Genomic DNA, 20,322 nt, shown 5'->3' with positions numbered 1-20,322 from the left:
GTGCGCATATCTAAAAGATGTATGGATATTGGGTATAAAAATCCAACTTCTTAATTAAATTCGCATAAAAAAAATTACCACTCAACCCCGGGCAAAGAAAATTACCTCTTTGACCCCTCCCCAAGGGAATTCAGTTTTTGGGGTCTGTGCACTCTGCATTTGGTTGACATGCACTTCATTCATTTTACACAAATTCCCTATCTACAACTGTACGTCATTGATAATTCGAACAAAGGAATTATTTTTCAATTTTGTAAGATGAATATTCTGATATAACTGTCCTCCCCATGTAAAAAATTAATAAAATGTGAAAGCTACATATTCGGAAATAGTTATTCCTACCAATAATCTCGAATTTTCTTTAGTCATACAATATTTTTACCTTCAAATGAAAGAGAGTTCCAAAGATGAACGAAAACAGGTAAACTCCTTCATTTAAAGACATTATCTGATATTTATTATCTCATTCATAATATTTGTCTTCATTCTATTGATAAAATTATTTTAAAGTATACATATTTCCACAATTAACCATATTTAGTCATTAATTTAACACCCAACACAGCAACTCACCCATATTTTATATGTGTCAGATGATAATCATTGATCTGTAAATGACATAAGACACCACGTCAGTTTTTCTTCGCTCTAGATGATATCATTGATTCCTAAATTAAAATTTAAAAAAAGTCATCCCAATATTGGTTACATATATAGGCTTTAATTTATTTTACAAGTGTATTTTGCGTGCTATGATTTTTAAAGACTGTACCACTATAGTCTGTCCCAAGATATTTATGCTGCACATTTGGACGATTTTTAATAAAAATACACTTACCTGTGAAAGAAGTGCAATTGAAATAGTTGAAAGGGATGTTTTCCAAGATAATATCAATGACACATTATCATCTTTCACTCGGAAAAATTCACAGGAACGAAAACAGATTCCTTACGGAGATTTATAATGGGGAATGTTTACATCTTTTCTCCATTCGGAATACACTCGGAATACATCGCGCAGTATTTCAACGTTATCATCCGGGCTTGCTGCAATGCAAAATCTCCGTAGACATCACATTTTTTAGCATTGTATTGAAACCTGATAAGCCAACAGGGGCGTTTTGACTGAGAAATCTTGGAAATTTTTCATACTTTCATACTTTTGAATGAGCATCATTTGAATCCTGAGGTATTTATAAATGTCAAACAATTAAGCCAAACGTGAATCCAAAATATCTTGGGACAGAGTATAATATATAATATAATGAAGTACTGATTTTCATAAAGATAATGTATAAAAATATCAATTTAAAATCAATATGGCAAGGTTATTAGAAACTAAAACATTTATCTTGCTATACATGCTATATTTACAAACGAAAATAAAAAAAAGAATTTATAAGCTTATTGAGAGCGCAGCACAAAGTACCAGCAAGCAATGTGAGCACTAATGACAACGCCTAGGTGAACAGAAAATTTGAACTATTGCTTCCTTTGACAGAATGAATTTTCTGTTGTGTGAATTGTACCCAAAAATTCAATGTAAATTGCATATGCCAACACTGTCATGTTCTTGTGAGAATAGGTAAAACCATAATTTTAAGAATATCATGCAAAATAAAGATAAATGAAACATTCTGCTTATTATAACAAAGGGTTTGCAACTATTTGTTTTAATCTCTTTACTTGGCAAATTGTTTGGAGCATTGTGACTTTGACGGAAATTGTTGTTGAGCAATGTCTGCTTTACTTACGTGATGTCACAGTGTCTAGACTGAGCATGCGACCTTTAGCTTAATGAATAGATTAAAATATGTAAGCAGATCCAGCTGACATGTTTCTAATGAATTTGATTGTGACACTGATTAGGTTATTGGCTTCAGCATCTAGAAGAACACTTCATAAAACATGCATGTTTATATGTGTATACTGAAGCATAAAATATTTTATTTTTATTCAGTTTTTGTTATCACGTTGATTTGGTGAAGCATGCTATAATATTCATGATAAAACATATACAATATATGTACCTGTTTGTATTTAATTCAAATATTTATGCTGTGCTCGCCAAAATGGTCGCATCGTAAAACATATTACATGTTATATTAGTTAAAAAATTTAAAAAGAATACAAGTTTGTATGAAATTATCATTATTGGACTCATGATCAAAGTGTCCCACCCTTTTGTCCTCTCATCAATGCCCTGTTTTTAACTTTCCCCAACAGATAATGAGCTCGCACATCACCACCTAAATACCAACCTGTATCCAGCTTTTAAAAGTTGTCTTTTTTTTATCATCATTTCAACTTGACTATTCCTTATAATACAAGATTTCCCCCACATCAAAAACGGAAAAGGAACAACATGCTTTTTTTCTTCATTTGCTAATGATCAAGGAAGCCCCCAAATATGAATAATTGACTATAATTTTATTTTCTAGTATCATTCACAACAAATGTACATATATATGTGAAATTATTCATCAACAGAAAATGGAAAACACTTTAATATTGAAATCACACTCACAAAATCTTCCTCTTTGAGAAGTGGTAGCATATTAAGATCCTGCCATCACCATTTAACTCATCCTTAACTTAAATCCACCCTAAAAGAAAAGTTCATAAATTTGAGGTCAATACTAGATTTGAGGCTGGCTATTTAAGGAAAGTTGGTGATGGTGGGGCCAGAATATCTAACATTTATTAGGGAAACATATAGCTTACCAACTTACAAGTAAAATTAGACCCTTTAGTGCTCAGTAATGTATATACACATGTTTTCATATCCGAAATTGAAATAATTTTGAAAAGCCATGTACCACCAAAAAAATTAATTCTGTTCATATAAGATTTATAAGCATGATCTATACATGCACATTATTATGTATTTGGTCTAAAAAAAACCCTCATTTTCATTTTGTAGAAATGCCCAGTTTCCAGGGCAGCCACCAGGTAAATAAATTTAGTGAAATTTATTTGTTTTCCACTAATTTTGTTAGAAGTACCATGATTTCATTGAAAATTTAAAGTTATGATTCTGAAAAGTGATCAGTAGTTTAATCAGATTTATAAAAATAGGTTTACTTATGAAAGTTCATATTTCCAATTATGAAATCGAATATATAAAAAATCCAATAAAGGAAATATATGATTTTCCATAATTAAGGATAAATGGAAACTAAGGCATGTTTTCAAATAATGAAATGAAGATGTGTTTTTATGAATGATTACAGTCAGACACAGAGCATGCTTACATATGGTTTGCAATTGAATCTAAAATATCAATTTCATATAATTAAGACTTTCCATTTCTTATGTTAAATTATGTAAAATTAAGGGAACTTTGGAATGATGAACAATCATCCAGGGTTCGGGCCACCTGGCATGGCAGGTTTTCCCATGATGCAACAGCCAGGAATGATGGGACCGCAGAACCCCATGATGCAGCAGCAAATGATGATGGCAAACAGAGGACCAATGATGCAAGGAAATATGTTTCCTATGCAGGTCTGTAACTGCACTAATGAATTCAACTCTCTTAAAAATAATGTACCTACAGTACTTGTACATAATTTTTAAAGCTGCTTGGTCCGATTTTTTTGTTATTACAGTATCAATTTTTTCTCTATACAAACCATTTATCTTAGATAGTTATGGATTTTCTCCTTATATATATATTTACACCAGCAGAATCAGTCTCCTTTCAAAGTTAGAAATATTCAAAGTAAATAAAAATGATTTCTTTTTGGGCAAACGAAAAAACAAACTAAAATGCATCACGTGAATGTTAGGAAAAGGAAACCGTTTGGTTTCGTCCCCCAAATAATTGGGGTTATTCAACCCGCATGCTATGCATCGATTGTAAAGAAAGCTAACTTCAGAAATATAAGCGAACAAAACGTACACATGTTTATTTGTAATTTGTCTGATCATTTCGACCTTTATTTAAAGTGATGTCAAAGACGTAATACAACCATAGCCGTCTCGTCGTCAGGGATGAACTTTAACATGAGGCGAAATAAGGCGGTACCCTTTTATGTCGTTAGTTTTGTTAGCAAATTTTGTACATATTTTTCTTCATTGAAATTTGGCTAAATTGACTGGGAAAACTACTGCAATATCTATTTTTATACGTATACTTAGCATAACCATCGTTTAAAAGTGTGCATAAAATTTGATATAAAATCGGACCAAGCAGCTTTAAGAGAGTTGTATTCATTGACTCAATGTTGATGGACTGAACGTCAGGTTCATTTTTTTTTTCAAACGGATATCAAAAATAACTATGTGTAAGTGTTAAAACATCATCATGATATTTATAGCACATTTATGTTATATTATGTTCATGTAAGTGATAATTAAGGGGGGAAAAATTTCAGAACTCAGTCTATCTAGAGGTAATTATTCAAGTCCTGTTGTTTTCCTAGAAACATTGCCCTGGCATATTGCCAGTGAAATAACTCTCTTATATACATTCACTGTATCTGTCATATGATAACTTGAATTTGTCATTTGCCTTTATCAGTCACTCCAAATGTCATATCTTTTAGGTAAATTTTATCATGCCATTTGGACTGAATGCAATTTTTACATGCCTGAAAGTTAAAAGCAATGTACCAAATAAAGTCTTTGAAAGGAACAACTTGCCTGTATATTTACTCTGTTGTTGTTGTTGTTATAGATGGGAATGAGGCCAGGGGTCACCCCACCATCATATAACCAGGCTTTGACAGACAGTTACAGACAGAGGTTTGTTATTATTACAACACACAACTATTATATGTAGCCTTGTACTTATAACATGTAATGTTGTACACAGTTTACTTATTTCCGCTTTAAATTGATGATCTGTTTTCTTTGAGTTTATTTACAACTATGAAGTCATACCAAATATTTACCATATAACTTTATATTTGTTAGTGGGTTGCCTTTTTTGCAAAATATTGCAATTTCATCTTAAATGCAATAAACCAAAAAATGGTCATTCAATTAAAGAAATCGAATGGCAATTAATGAATGTGCCGGTATCTTTTTTGGAACCAAAGCACAATGGAATAAAAAATAGAAAAAACCAATTAACATATGGTATGCTGTATCAGATTTCAGTAGAAAGTAATGGAGTCTGTTAAACTATATTACATTTAGCTGTTAGGTCTTAAGAAGGATATGAATAATTTTCTATACTTACCATCAACAGGGCACCAGCACAACCCAGAGCTCAACCAAGGGGACACAACCCACCCAGACCCAGAGCCCCCCTCTCTCCGGAAAGTCAAAGACGAGCCCTGGAACAGGAGAAAAAATCCAGGCAGTTCCAGGAACAACAGCAGAGGCTGAAGAACTTCTCCAAAGGAGCAAGTCGAGTGGACGCTGATTCCCTCATAGAGTCCATGTTTGGAAAAGCAGAGAAACCAGCACCCAGAAGTTCAGTTCCTTCAGCTGGAGCCAATGCTGGTTGGTAGAAAGCTGAACATATTAACTTTGGTCTTGCTCTCTTAGCAAACATGTTTCAAAACATTTCTCCACATCAGGGGTTATCTTGCAACATCAAGAAAAACTTTAGATAAAATAGAGGAGCCAAAATTTTGTTTACATGTGACATCAAATTGTGATAGAGTTTCGTACTTGAAAAAAAGTGTTTTGATTATCATCATAGTTTCTTAATTGAAACCCTAGAATACACATTTATATTCTGGACTCAGATATACATGAACATGTCCTGAACCCTTCCCAAAATCGCATACACCAGTCCCTTCACAGTATTATTAGCATAGTTACAAAAATCTGAAATTAAGTAAATTTTTAAAAGATCAGCATTTTTAATGTTTGAGTAGACTTTTAAAAAAAAGGTTTGATAATTTCTTCAGTTCAAAATACGGGTCAAACGGATGATGGTTTTGGTGATTTTCTCGGTGGACCATCGTCTGCTGCTGGACAGGAAGATTGCCATGGTAACCAGGATTTAAACAAGCCTGAGGCCACACCTCCAACAATATCGAACAGTGATGGCAGTGAGCAAAAGACAGTGGAAACAGTAGAAAACATTCCTCCAAAAGAAGAGAAGAAAGGTACCAGTATTTTTGGTTGCTTTCTTTGAAACCTGGTGCATGGAATTTGTGACATACATTTATCTCTGAAACGATCATGATATTGCATCTATCGGTAGATATGATGCAAAAGATCTGCAGCAATTTTGGTTCATCTTAGACAATTCTTAGTTTTTGTTATTTTTATTTTTTTTTTTTAATTTGAAATTATCATATTGAACTGTATATTAAACTGGATTGTCTGCAGGTGTTTTTGTTGCAAAATACAATAGTTTCTTTGCAACTGCAAAAAAATCAGTTGCACGAAAATGTTTGGAGTTACATTCATAGTCATCAAATTCAAAACTTGAAAAAAAAAATGCAAAAAAACTGTATGTGCATAAAAAACCCCCAGTTATATGGTACATTTACTTGTGTAGATCTGATGTCCATGATGTTTGAGTGCTCTGATCTCTCGGCTCCTAACAAAGCAAGAACATTCCACAAGCCTTCCCTCAAGGAGCTGCCCCCCACCCACCACCACCACCACCAGACATTCCAGCAGAGTCGCCACGCCCACCAGTGGAAGCCCGAGGAGGACCTGACCAACCTGTTCATGGTGAAAGGTCAGTCTTAGAATATCTAAATTAGTTTTCTTTGTCTTGTACAAAATAAGACAGAACCTATTCAATTCCAAAATTATACACCATTCAATATTGGAATATTAGATGATCATTAGATGAATATGCAGTTATTTACATAACTAACATATTTAAAAACTAGTTATACCTGCAAGTTTTATTATAGCAAGTTTTATGAAAGAGACATTGTCCAACTGATTCTCTATCATTAAATCACAGTGTGTTGATCTTCTGACACTAATGTATCAATATCTAAATATGAAGCTTAATGATGGAAAACTTTGTGAAATATTGATGTTGGGGCTAATTAAGTTCATGAAATCAGAAATTTTTGAATCTCTTTTTCAGAGCCTGTTCCAGTCTCAGCCCCTCCCACCTCTACACAAGCCCCTCCCCAAACGGTGCAGGCCCCGCCCACACCTGTCACACCGGTCAAGTTTGAAGCTCCTGCTTGGTGTCATGATGACGAGAAAGTTCCATATGTATACAGACAAGTCCTTGAAGCTGCTACAGTGTATGTAGATACTATTGAACCTTGTGGCGATACTGTAAACTGACTTTTATTCAGGACAACTTTATTTCGCGATTTACTACAGTTTAACAGATTTACAGCTATCAGTTTTTGCAATCAAAACAAGATTATCTAGACAGAAACGTACCAGAGTCATTCAGTTACTGGTTAGTGGCAAGAAATATTCGTGATCAAGAGGCTCTCACGAACCTTTCTCAGGCAATTTTCTCGCACGTGAATAAAAGTTGATTTATAGTTCATAAATCACACTTGCATGGATGGTTTATCTGGGGAGACAAAATACTATTTATAGTTTGAATGAAAAATTTTAGTTTATTTGGATATACATGTATTACCGATTGATCTGTTTATATATGTTAGAGTCATTTAGAATACATTCATTAAATTGTGTCTTTATGCACAATGGAAAGTCATCAATCAAAATAAGCAGAGCAGTATTTTTGAAACTGATGTTTGGGAACCAGACAAAATACTGCAAATGACTTCTTTATATTTACAGGAGTCCTCATATAGTAACCAAGATATGAAGTTTTGTATATTTTGAACACTGAGCGAAAATCTCAAAACAGTTCTATCGTAATTGTCTTTTACAGTTGTAAGACATACAATGATACATGTACATGTATTGATATTTAGTTTATTATATATATATAGCTGATTTCAGTTTGATAGATTTCATATTGATAGTTAAAGCATTTTAGTGCATTGTCACCGACAATCTATATTCTTGATCATTGTATATTTATTCCAGTGATGGAAAGATTTCCACGGACCGGTTGTATCCAATCCTGGTTATGAGTGGCTTACCTAAGGAGACCCTGGGTCAGATCTGGTCGCTGGCCAACCAGGCTACACCAGGTCAGCTGATTAAACCGGAACTGTACCTCATTCTGGCCCTCATTGCGTTTGCTCAGGTTTGATCTTATTACAACTTGTATGATTGTTGATCAGTAAATCAGCACTACCGGTTCAAGATGAGATTACATTTGAGGTTTATTTTGGATTTCTTTATTGGAAAACTTGAAATGCATGCATGTACATGTATCACATATTAGTCTGTTTGATCACATAAGAATCTAGTATGAAGAATTTCAGGGCTAAACCTCATTGACTAGTAAATAATTGTAAATAATAGTTTGGTGATGGTACACTTTACGTGTTTATTTTTTTCTTTAACAGAACAACATAACATCATTAACGCCAGAAATGCTGAGGAAATGCCCTCAACCTCCAGTACCTTTCCTGGGTCAGCAGGCTCCTCCACCCCCTACTCAGCCAGTCAGTACCCCAGGGATCACCCAGCTACCCCCAAACAACTCAATCGCAGAGAATTCTGGGATACCTGGCCCATTGCCAACAGTTCCAGTTCAGGGATCTCAGCTACCTCTTGCAGCAGGGAATTCTGGGATTAATGGCAGTGTGCCAACATTGCCCGTTAGCCAAGCCATTGGGAATCCACCCATGCCAGGAATTCCACCTGTATCTGTTCAGGGATTTCCTGGGATAGGGGCTCTGGGTGTGAGTGGGGGTGAGGCTAGTCAATCTGTGGATGATGATTTTGCAGATTTCCAAGAAGCTTCTACCCCTGCTGCAGGTAAATTCACTGGTTTGAATATTTATTTGAAATAAAAGTTTCATTCTTTTCAAGCTAAATTAACTTGCCTCTGCCATCAGCATTGCCATAAACTGTTGCCAATTGTTAACAATTCATTGCTCATTGGGTTGATTTTGCAATACAGTCATGTGAATTAAATAAATGTTCATTTTTTTTAATTTTCAGTTATATCGGTTTCAACAGCCTCACCAAAGAAATCTAACAAACTTAAGAAAGAGCCCGAGTGAGTGTATAATTATGTCTTTAGTCTCTGGGGGTTGCTTGAACTACCTACAATATTTTGTAATAAATTGTACATGAACAGACATTTGACATTAAGCATTCATATTTTGAGTTTACTATTGTAATACATGTACTTGTGTAATTAAATATTAAGTTTTGAAAAATTTTGCCTAAGTTAATATCTATCATCAACTTGTTTTGAAAATAAGTTCAGTTATTCAAAGCCTAAGTTTGCATACAAGCAGAAAATCTATGTTCTTTTGAAATATGACTTTATGTAGAGCAAACGTCGTTTATCTTTTGAAAATAATGTTTGTTAATACTAGATTGAAGTAGAGAGCTCAATATTTCTGATGTTTGGTTTATTACAATTAGATACCTGTATAGTGTCCCTAAACCAGAGGACTTGCCCAATGAGATGTCTCCAGAGATGGATCATTCCAACGTGTCCAACTTCTTTGGCAGTGACGACTCCTCAGGTAATTAATTCACTGGTTAATCATCACTACTCACCACAAGGTCTCTCTCCTTTTGACTTCCTGTTTTAACGTTATTGATTCAAATATGTACCCATATTTCAGAAAATTTTTACTACGCCTAAACTGTTCAATTACGGGCATTTTTTTTGGGGGAGGGGGGGGTGTAGGTTGAGGGGTGGTTGTTTCAGTCAGAATATACACATATTTCTGAAATATATCTCCATTTCAGTCGGAAAGTCTAAAGTTTTATGAACTATATTATTACATGTTTGATTGAAATGTATCTTGGAATGATGACATCACACTGTGTGGCTAGTTCAGTAGACATACAATGTAGGAAGACTTCTTTCACTGTTTTATTGCTAGTGTTGCTACAAAGCACAATGTTGCTGCTAGTCTAGATGAGTGGTGTTGCTGCTAGTTTAGATAAACTCTGTGTTGCTGTGAAGTAAGATTCTACAAGTACTTGCATATCATAATTACAAGCTGGGTAAATTGTCATACATGTATAAACAAGGCTAGCTCATTGGTGTTGAACAATTTGGAAGGAGCTTAGTTCTACACCCACATCAGCAGAAGCTTTTAAATCGGAGAGTTTCAGTTTTTAATTCGACAGTGTTCCATTGGTGTGTCGTGTATGATCAATAATCTGTTTATTGAAGGATATGCTCTTAGTTTATAATTTGTTAATAGTAATTAAAAAGCTTTACATAATTTTGTTCATGTTTGTCTTTATGAGGAGGCATATATACATGTAAAGATGTCTGCAAATAATTCATTCTTGTTAAAGAAATTTCATGGTTTATGTATACCACAAAACCCAGATAGGCTAAGACTTCAACACACACAGCCCTAATTGTTCCAATGTCTCATTATAAGATAGGAACATGTATTGTGATATTGGAATAGCTAGTCCTTGTTTACAGCTATCTACTATATGAACCCACTAGTGTCCAATGATTATGTCAGAGGAAATGCAATTCAAACCAGGGAAGTAGCTTTCATGTGTAGGAGAAACCATTTATGAACAATGACTGTACATGTAGCATTATCAATAAAAAAAAAAAAACTTGCTGTGTCTTACATTTGTAGAAATGAAAATTACACATGTATTTTGATATTGTGTTGATTATGTTACATGTATTAACAATCCATACAGAAAACTTTTGGTATCATCTTTAAAGTTAAACTTGCATAACAATGAAAGATATGCCCAAAAACGAATCTTATATTGGTAGTTGAGATATAATAATATATAGATAAAAATGGAAGGTAATTGAAGCACTGATTAAATAGACAATGCAAGTAATATTGAATTCTTGTAGTAGAGGATGTCTTGTTGAGTAGCAGTGCACTTGAGAGGTTCAGTGACGGTAGGTTCATGTTCAAGGAATGGCTGCTCATGGTTCATGTTCAAGGAATGATGTACTGCTCATTGAATTGTTCTCACAGTCTGTGACTTTGCTTTGAATGAAGTTTGAACTTTGTAAAGAAACACATGCATCATGAAATTTTTGTGTGTGTGTGTGTGTGTGTGTACAAACATTAAGATTCGTTGTCTATGAAAGCATGGTTATTCAGTTTGTTACTTAATTGATAAAAATTGCATCATTTTTTGTTATAATTTATGCAAAATAGTAAAAAATGTAAGATTTAGAAAAATTTGATTGATTTATTTTTTCAATTTATTGTAATTTTTGTTTTTTAAATGAAGAAATTGTGACATGTTACCGTGGAATATTGTGTAGTGTTGTGTAAATTTTGTGTTAATTGGTATATTATGAAAATTTGTGAAGTCTAGCTAGCAGAGGAAAAAAATAGCAATAAAAATTCTGGATGTGTACATGTATTATATAAAATAATCAAGATTGAGTAAACTTGAAAGTTGGGTTTCCCTTATGCATTTCATATTTAAACAAATAGATTTAATTGGGAGTCAGTAAACAATAACTTTATTACTTGATGAGATCATTAAAAAAAATGATGTTATAAATACTATAATACTAGGTTTATCATTAGTTTGTTTTTGAAAGGAATAAAAACAATTATTATGACCAAAAGTTGAAAAAAATCTATCATTAACCCAAACCCTCAAAAGGGTGAGAATGATTAAAGAATGAATTCTGTCTATTTCATATATCATTTATCTGTGTGTGTTATACACTGTACATTGTAACAAAACTACTCCAACAATCTCACAGTTTCTTGCAGACCTGATGGTATAGGAATGGTATTTTCATTCACAAACCTTTGAATTTCTGTCTTTTATTTTTTATAAAGTTTCAGCTTCTCCACAACGAAAACATGTAACTGGCAAAAAAGGTACTTTTACAGCGTAGCACTAAAAACTCTCTCCTCTGCATGCACTTTTGACTCACCCTGTACTCTGCTGCTTGATTGGTTCTATGCTCTATATGCTGCATTTTGAGTGTGATGAAAGTATAATACAGACTTTTTTCTCTTGCCCTAAACTATACTGCTGACTAGTCCAGCGTTTTGAAGTGATGATTTGTATGACGTGATTGCATGTGGAAAATGTAATAATACTTTCCGGTAATTAATTCTCTGATATAATATGTTATTTTGTTTATGACAACATAAGGTAAATATTTATGTACACAGTATTTATATATATATTACAGGTGGTTGCGTATTATTAAGCTCTCGCATGAATCCAGTTACTAGCTGTTACAATAGGTAGAAGGCAGCCCTTGTAACCAATGAAATACTGGGGTTTCTGATTGTAAATTTATATACTTACTGGTATTTACTGGCTATGAGTACAATAGCAAGTTTATTTTTTTCCCCTAGACAGCTGCTTTTTCCCAAAGGTGCAGCAAAATGTATATCACATGACTTGTACAAATTATTCAGATTATGAAAGCTTCCGGTTCAAGCTGTAGGTAAAGTAAGTTCATGCCACGTAAAAAAAACAACAACCATTAACTATGGGGATGAACATTTGGATTTCTGAATGTTTTTAGACAATATTAAATGAGTGCAGAAAGGTATGACTTCTCTCCTTTCATGTGTACTTAGACATTGATAAAATACAGTGACCTAGATGTTCAAGGAAAAAATGTACCTGATTTGTACTAATGAGTAATGTATTTCAATGTACCAATGAACAGTCACTTTGACTTTTGAAAGTATCTATCTTCCATTATTCTATTATTGTTTAAATCTTTATCAAAGGGGTACTTTATTGAAGGATTAATTATATGCAAATAAATCTCCTTTGGTCTGTATTGCACATCATCCACTTGATATACATGCTGATCGATTTACATTCAGTACCAAATTTGGAGTGGGGTAGGGGTGTTTAATCATTTTTATCATGAAAAATTAAAGTTATGTTGGTACACTCCCATGAAAAAATGACATGAATCTATTGCGGCATACATTTTAATTAAAATGCAAGCAGATGGCTGATGGCTCCATTTTGGTATGCAGTACATGACTAGATTAAAGAAAATTTTTCAGTCTTCATTCAATCATTTATAACACTAGGATGTAGTCCACTTTTGCTAATTATTAATAGATTTGACCATAACATTTTGACTTCAACAAATTAACTATCAATTATGAATTATTTTTAAGAAATACATTTATATTTGGATGAATTCAAAGTCAAAGTGCATTTAACGTTTTCAACATCACTTAGAATTCTTATCATCAATAAAATGTTGGTTGGTTGTGACTTCATAACAAAATACATGTAAACTGATAGTATTATTTAACACATGTTTTTTTTTAATTGAATAATCTCAAATAGAAAATGTGCTCATGAATTGCTGTGCTTAAGGACTAATTTTTATTTCAATTTACAGGAAACAAATTATATTCAAAAAATTTTCTCAGAAGCAATTAAGTGCCATTTGCTGATTAATTTTACACAAGTTACATCACATCTAAAACATGTTCTGTACAATTTTAAAGATGCTATTCATGCAAAGTTTTATGAGTTTTCCTCTTTCAATTTATCTTCCTTCTCTCTTTTTAGAAATAGCATTTTTTTTCGCCTTTTCCTACTTTTTAAGAGTTGTTTTAATAAAATGCCAATATATATATACCTATGAAATGTATGTTGATATATCAATGTGATATTCTGTGGTTTGTCAATTAAATTCTTATTTTTTTTCCCTGTTAGGTGTTTCAACTCCAAACAGCATGGATGAAGATTTTGACGACTTCAAATCCGCGGGTAGCAAGCCGAGCGACAGCAGTCAGTTCACATCATCTGAGCAGTCGGAAAATGAGGACTTTAAGGTACTGGAGTCCTACCTGGATGACTTCAACCAGAAGAAATCGGAGCAGGAAAAGCAACAGGAGAGTCCCCTTCATCGGCCTCTTCCCAAATTCACCAGCCCTCAGTCATCACAACTACCCAGCAATGCGACACTCTCTGCCATTCCAGCAGCCAGAAACTTATGGTCTAAACCTCCAGTTGTCAAAAAAGAGTCTGCTAAAGCACAGCCAGGCTTACCGAAAGCTCACTTTGGATTGTCTCCTCCAGAATCCTCTGATTCGGATTTTGCAGACTTTCAAGGAGCACCCAGCACTACTTTGCCATCCGATTCCTCACAGCAGCAAGGAATGGACAGCCTCAAGGCCTCACAAAGTGAAACTTGTTTAATTGGGGATGAGGACAAATATGCCGCTCTGAGGGCATTTGAAATCAGTGAGGACACTCCAAAGTCAGTGGCGCCATCTATATTTGAAAGTAAGCCAACTATTGAGAGTGAGGAGGATTCGTGGGCAGATTTTCAGGCAGTTACAACCGATGCTAAGGTTGATGAAATTAAGCAGATTAATAATCAAACTGATGTTCTGGAAACAGACTTTGTATCGAACACACAAAATGATTGGTCATCATTTTCAAGTTCAACCAATATCACATCTAAAGATGATTCTGATTGGTCAGCTTTTGGCAATGGCGCTGAGGTGACACCTATTCCAAAAGATGAGCCATCAATCTTATCGCAAGGAGAAATTCTAAAAGAAACACCTGAAGGTGATTGGTCAAACTTTTCTGAAGCAGTGGTGACAAAAGATGAAAGCAAAGATGAATGGGCATTTCATTCCGCAAGTGTGAATCAGAACCCACAGCTTGTAGAGGTGAAAAAGCAAAATCTACAGACAAAGGATATTCTGGGTTTGTTCAAAGTTAAGGATAACCCTGTCAGTGTTGTGTCCAGGGATGATTTTGTGGAAACTGAAAGGGAGAAAACTCCCCTCTCTCAGACCACTCCTCCAAAACCCAAGACTAAGAAATTGTCTTCAGATTCAGACATGGATGACGATCACTTCAGGGCTCCTCCACCCATGGATTTCGTGGATGAAGAGGATGATGCATTTGGGGATTTCAGCCGTGGCTATGATTTAGACGAGGTTGTGAATGTACCAGCAGCGCCGGCTGAGAAGAAAAAGAATCTGTACAACTTTTATGGAATGGATGCTCCATCTAATAAATCCAAGCTCCAAGACTCAACTTATAATAAAACAGAGTTATCCGAGCAGGATTCATCAAGTGTATCTGGAAACATATCAGGATTTCCAAGCAATCCGACTATTTCTGAAGATTCCATATCCACATCAAGTCTTGATATGAAAGGACGGATTCCAGCAGTCAAGGATATGGACACACAATCCATATCTAGCAATGAGTTTGGAACTTTTGAGACTCACCAGAAATCTTACATCAATCCTGAATCCAAATCCTTGGATAGTCTGGATCTGAAGACTGTAGAAGTGGAGTCTGTGGATAATGTGGAAATGACACAAAATGACACCAAAGAAGAGAATGTCACAAATCCAAAAGAAGATGACTTCTCTCATTTTTCAGGTAGAGAATTTAACACACACAGTGAGATGAAATGAATAGAGATTTTATTTAACAGGAATATAATATGAATTTTGAAAATGAAATTTCAAAGTACATTCCCGCTTATATGAATTAATCTGTTTAACATAGAACCGGTGCTGCCCCCTGTCAGTAAAGCCCCCGAGCCACTTCCTGTTCTTGGAGATAGATACAGCTGCTTAATGGAGGACATTCCAGTCAGTATTCATGCCAGTTCTTAATGATAAGTTCACCATATATGCTCCGAAAAACCAGTCTAAGCAAACACTGGTTGTAGTGTTTAACTGTTCATTATTAAGTAGAATAAGAGATCCAAAATTCATCTACTATAAAAAATTCTGATAGTCTTACCGGGTATGTCAAAACAATTCTACTTTGACACAAAACTCTCACCTTAACCATGTTGAAAAAAGACAATTTTCCTCTTGAAATCATTCATTAATTTGTGAATCAGTCAATTTTTCCAAGCATTCAGCTGTGTAAATGTATAACCAAATAGTTCAGATAATATTCAGTGCGTTGTTGTTTAATTTCCACCAGGGCAGTGACAAGCATGTTCATGAGTGGCAGAAGTGCCTAGAGGGCTGTTACAAGGTCATTAAGGAGGCCAACACCGTCTTCAACTCCATCAGCAGCTCAGCGGTCTGTAACGAGGTCATCAACTCAGAGCAGGGCTCCGACTTTGTCAAAGGTTAGAGACCAAAGTTCAGATGTCGTCACTAAGCAGATACCATAAACCAAATTTTATTTTCCAAAGCTGTATTTTGCAATTGACTGGTTATAATCTGGTTTGCGGCATATGATTTTTGTGACAGATCTAATGTAGATAATCATTGTTTGTGGTGAGAAATATTTGCAACTAGAACATTCTCGCAAATCTCGTAAATTTTTCTCACATGCAAGTAAGAGTTGGTTTATAGTACTAGTATATCAAGTATTTCATGACCTAGTTAGCTAGAATGTTTCTTTGAGTGGTTGGAATATAAAATTTAGAGATGATAGAATTTGAACTTAATAAAAATCATATTAGACGCATTTGACCTTTAATTCAATCCATATTTTATGCTCTTTTACAGGTGTTGTTGAAATCTACAGAGTTGTGTGTAGGATAAATTTGTCCATTGGGTCAACAGGCAAGTAACATTAAAACTGACATAAGCAAAAGTGCTTTATTTTCAAAAAAATTGAATTTTTAGATTATAAATACAATTGAATTAAGATAAATCCAAATTAAAATTTGTCCATTGGGTCAACAGGCAAGTAACATTAAAACTAATATAAACAAAAGTGCTTTATTTTTAAATAATTGAATTTTTTGATTATAAATACAATTGAATTAAGATAAATCCAAATTAAGAAGTTCTTGATATCTGTCTTTCAGGGCTGACCAATGACACAATGAAACAACACCTGAAAGATATTGACCTGGTCTGGAACAACTTAGCAGCATTCCTTGTAGGAGGCAACATGATGGTAGGTGCTCTTGTATTTTTATTTGATCATAGCTCTTTATTCAGAAAAAATATGTACCTGTAGGTTTAAAATTTTCCATTGTTTCTTTACTTTAAGCTAGCAGTTTTGTTTTGTTTGCATAAATTGTTGGTAACAATTTAAAAAAGGACTTACCACATGATCATGAAGCATTTCTACCATCATTCATGTTTCACTTTATTTTTCATATCATTTACAAATGCAAATGTGCTTTACATGAATCAAAAAAGTGCTTCATGAATAGAATTCCATGTTTATTTCATGTAATAAGAAATTGTGAAAAGACATTAATTTAAATAGAACTCTTTAAACAATTTTTATATGTAATTGACATATGATTTACATAACATCACATGCCCTTTTGCACTTCGTATATCAGGGTATGCATGTGTATAAATTGCTAGAGCAATGTTTGTTTCTAAAAAGACAAACCCATATATAAATGTGTTGGTAAATACTTTGCAGCCCGAAGACAAAGATCTCGATTTCAAAAATGGCATTCTAAAATCAGACGACCAAGTGGCCCAGTTCCGAGCGTGCGGTGTTTGCTTATTGGACGTGGACGCCACCAGTCAGGACTTTGTCAGCGAGGAGCAGTGTGCCAAACTGACATATGGTGGGCGGCAGTACCACGCGGTGTGCGCCAACTTGTGGGTCAATTGTGTGGACAGTATGCTCCCGGCACTTAGGTTACCGGAATTGTTATGAGGTTTGGAAAAAAAGAATAATGATAAAGTATACTGTTTGTTTTTATTGTGGGTGTTGTCAACAGATATGATTTTTTTTTTTGAATCGGCAAATAAGTAATATTCTTTTTTTCTAACAAAAGGCTTTCTTTAATCTGTAATGTATATTCAATTCAATTCAGAATTATTGTCATTGTTTTCCTTTACAGTCAGCATCAGACTTCAGTTTTTTTCTTTGCCAAATACATAGTACAACAAGTTATACCAGACATATGTAACTTCACACATGTATGTACAGATATATATTTTTCTCGCAACTATACATTCCATATTCTGATTACCAGGTTATAAAAACTCTCTGGGCATATCTACACTTTTAGCCTCATACATATATTGTGCATTTAATTTTGTGAACTTTATTCTGATCACTAGTCAGTGTTTGCTTAGCAACAGATGAAGAGCAATTTCTGGGATATTTTTAAGCTTATCACAAAGGATATTAAAATTGATATAGTACTTGTTGGTAGAAGTCTGAAATGCAGTTACTGCATGTGGTATAGAAAGTACTCAATGGTTTGTTTTATACATGTTGTGGATTTTAAAAATATTTTTTTCTTTCCGTTAATCTAAGACGAGAGTGAATGTATACATGGATGACGAGAAAATGAAACTGTCTTTCTCTGTTGTTATAGTAGTGCTTTGTTAAGTGTTAGATTATATCATCTAAGGAAAAAAATGATTTTTCCTCTTTTTGCTCATCCATTTGAAAATTTTTTTTTTAGAAACACTGATTGTTTAGTGTTAAACACTTGAGAAAAAAATTGGGGAATAATATGTTGCATACAATTACGTAATTATGGAACTGTTTTCTTTCACATAGAAAGGCTTACATAGTAAATCTAAAGTAATACAAAATATGAAACCTCTAATAAAGAAGAGTGTTGATTGTGTTTACTATGAAATGTACTTGACTTACTTATTCTCTGGTTCACTGTTTATTTGTAAATGAATGAAACCCATGTAAAAATGTATTGAGTAAGTGCTGACTGAAGATTTAGAATGTACAGATATATACCAGTATAGTGTCTGTCCTTGAATATTAAGGGCTTTGAAAGTTGAATGTTCCAAGTATTAACTGCTAAAGGGAGAGGGGGTTTGGAGTCTTGACCCCTCTTTGGATTTTCAAAGAATCAGAAATTAACCCACCACCCTCGTAATTATTGATCCAAATGATGGACAGGGAGTAGAGGTAATGGGTATATATATTGAGGGAATGAAGGGGACCAGCTTACCTTTTCCTTTTTCTGTCCCTTTAAGCTTGCATACAAAAGTTAGACAGGGGGGTTCTAGGGGAGGGACATTCTTTTCTATATTAAATAATTTTGGAGTCGCATACATTTTTCTGTTTTGGGGAATTTTTTTTTGGGGGGGGGGGGGGGGGTGTCGGGGGATGTAGGTATTGAAATGAAAAATGTACTGGTATTTGAAACTTTAATTTGAATGTAGGGGGGGGGGGGGGGGGGGGCAAGTGAGAGACTTACATTTTATAATCAACATATGTTGATTTTTCCTTAGAACCATATTGTAAATGAAAGTAAAGCATAGAAAATTTTCAAAAGAATTATTTTGGGGTTTTAGTTGGTTTAAGGTTGTCCAAAATATAAGAAATAGAGGATATCTGAAATAGCTAATTGAATGTTTGTCTTGCTTATGTATCTCAATGCTTTAAAAAGATAATTTATTCCAAAAATCTTACAGTAATCTCAAAGTTTGCTGAAATTTTTCTCCATGCCTTTCTTTGAATATTTGTTACAGATAGTCATGTCAAATCATTATTTTTTTTAACATGAGCTGTATAAATGTATTATTATGCTATATTTATTTGTGTAGTGTTGTTGCATTACATACTAAGAGACTGGTGATGAATATTAATGAGAGAGATGAATATTTGTTTTTATCTTATACTTGTTATGGCACTAGTGCAATATGTTCCAGATGTAAATTCAGAACAGTGGCTGTTCAATAAACATGTGCATATCCTTATAATAACTTGTTGAGATCTTGATTATTTAAACTTATGGATTTGTCGATTGTTTCATTAAACTGAGTTCAATTTCTGTCAAATGAAAAAACTGGACACCTGCCAAAATTTGAATAGACAAGTTACATTTTTGTGCAGAATTCAAGAGGACTCGATCATCCTGGCCATTTTTATACTATATTGATCTCCTTTAAAAGAAGAGCCCTGTATAAAAAAAAAAGAAAGAGGCATAATATATCATTGATTTTAAAATATATAAACATCGATAAAATCAACTCTCGTCAGTTCTTCGGTACTTTGATTTCCCTTACTAAACAATAGTTTATAGGTAAAGAAATTATATCTGAAGTTATCTTTTTTTTTATTTTTTATTTTTTATGTGTGTAGATAGGATGGTTAATTGTTTGACAATCGAGCATCCTTAATTATAGCAGTCAGATGGCTTGCTTGAAAGGTTTTTTTTGTACAGCGCAGCCTTTATTTACATGCATGTCCCATGACCAGCAATATTGCCAGCACACAATTGGTTTAAAAAATATACCCAGATTGTTGGTCAAAATATCTGATGACCCTATAAATCTCGGAATATTTGAATGCAGAGCGGTGTCCTAGTTTAAGTACAAGTACGTAAACAACATTCACTTTAATGTTATGCTTTATTTATTTGTTGTTTATTTATCATCATATTAAGGGTCATAGATTCAAGAACTTGACACACTTACAGAT

General features: G+C 33.9%; 1 protein-coding gene across 3 annotated transcripts; it reads left to right on the top strand.

The window, feature by feature from the left end:
• Positions 1 to 376: 376 nt before the first annotated feature.
• Positions 377 to 18,962, top strand: LOC128188278 (synergin gamma-like). Of its 3 annotated transcripts, none has more exons than XM_052859239.1 (19): positions 377 to 421; positions 2,924 to 2,952; positions 3,338 to 3,507; positions 4,682 to 4,749; positions 5,198 to 5,454; positions 5,868 to 6,068; positions 6,467 to 6,652; positions 7,016 to 7,181; positions 7,951 to 8,113; positions 8,379 to 8,793; positions 8,980 to 9,037; positions 9,412 to 9,515; positions 11,796 to 11,837; positions 13,666 to 15,360; positions 15,490 to 15,575; positions 15,919 to 16,069; positions 16,455 to 16,511; positions 16,760 to 16,851; positions 17,335 to 18,962. In XM_052859239.1, the coding sequence occupies exons 1-19, from the start codon at positions 408 to 410 to the stop codon at positions 17,575 to 17,577; spliced, it is 4,197 nt and encodes a 1,398-aa protein (XP_052715199.1). In that variant the 5' UTR covers positions 377 to 407; the 3' UTR covers positions 17,578 to 18,962. The 3 variants fall into 3 exon arrangements, with proteins under 3 accessions (XP_052715199.1, XP_052715198.1, XP_052715200.1); XM_052859238.1 differs by lacking the exon at positions 11,796 to 11,837 and adding an exon at positions 10,841 to 10,888; XM_052859240.1 differs by lacking the exon at positions 11,796 to 11,837.
• Positions 18,963 to 20,322: the final 1,360 nt, after the last annotated feature.

The sequence above is a fragment of the Crassostrea angulata genome, chromosome 6 (genome assembly GCF_025612915.1).
Source record: "Crassostrea angulata isolate pt1a10 chromosome 6, ASM2561291v2, whole genome shotgun sequence".
In the NCBI taxonomy this organism is placed as follows: Eukaryota; Metazoa; Mollusca; class Bivalvia; order Ostreida; family Ostreidae; genus Magallana; species Magallana angulata.
The sequence above is the reverse complement of the archived record's forward strand: the minus strand, read 5'-3'. Positions and strand labels throughout refer to the sequence as shown.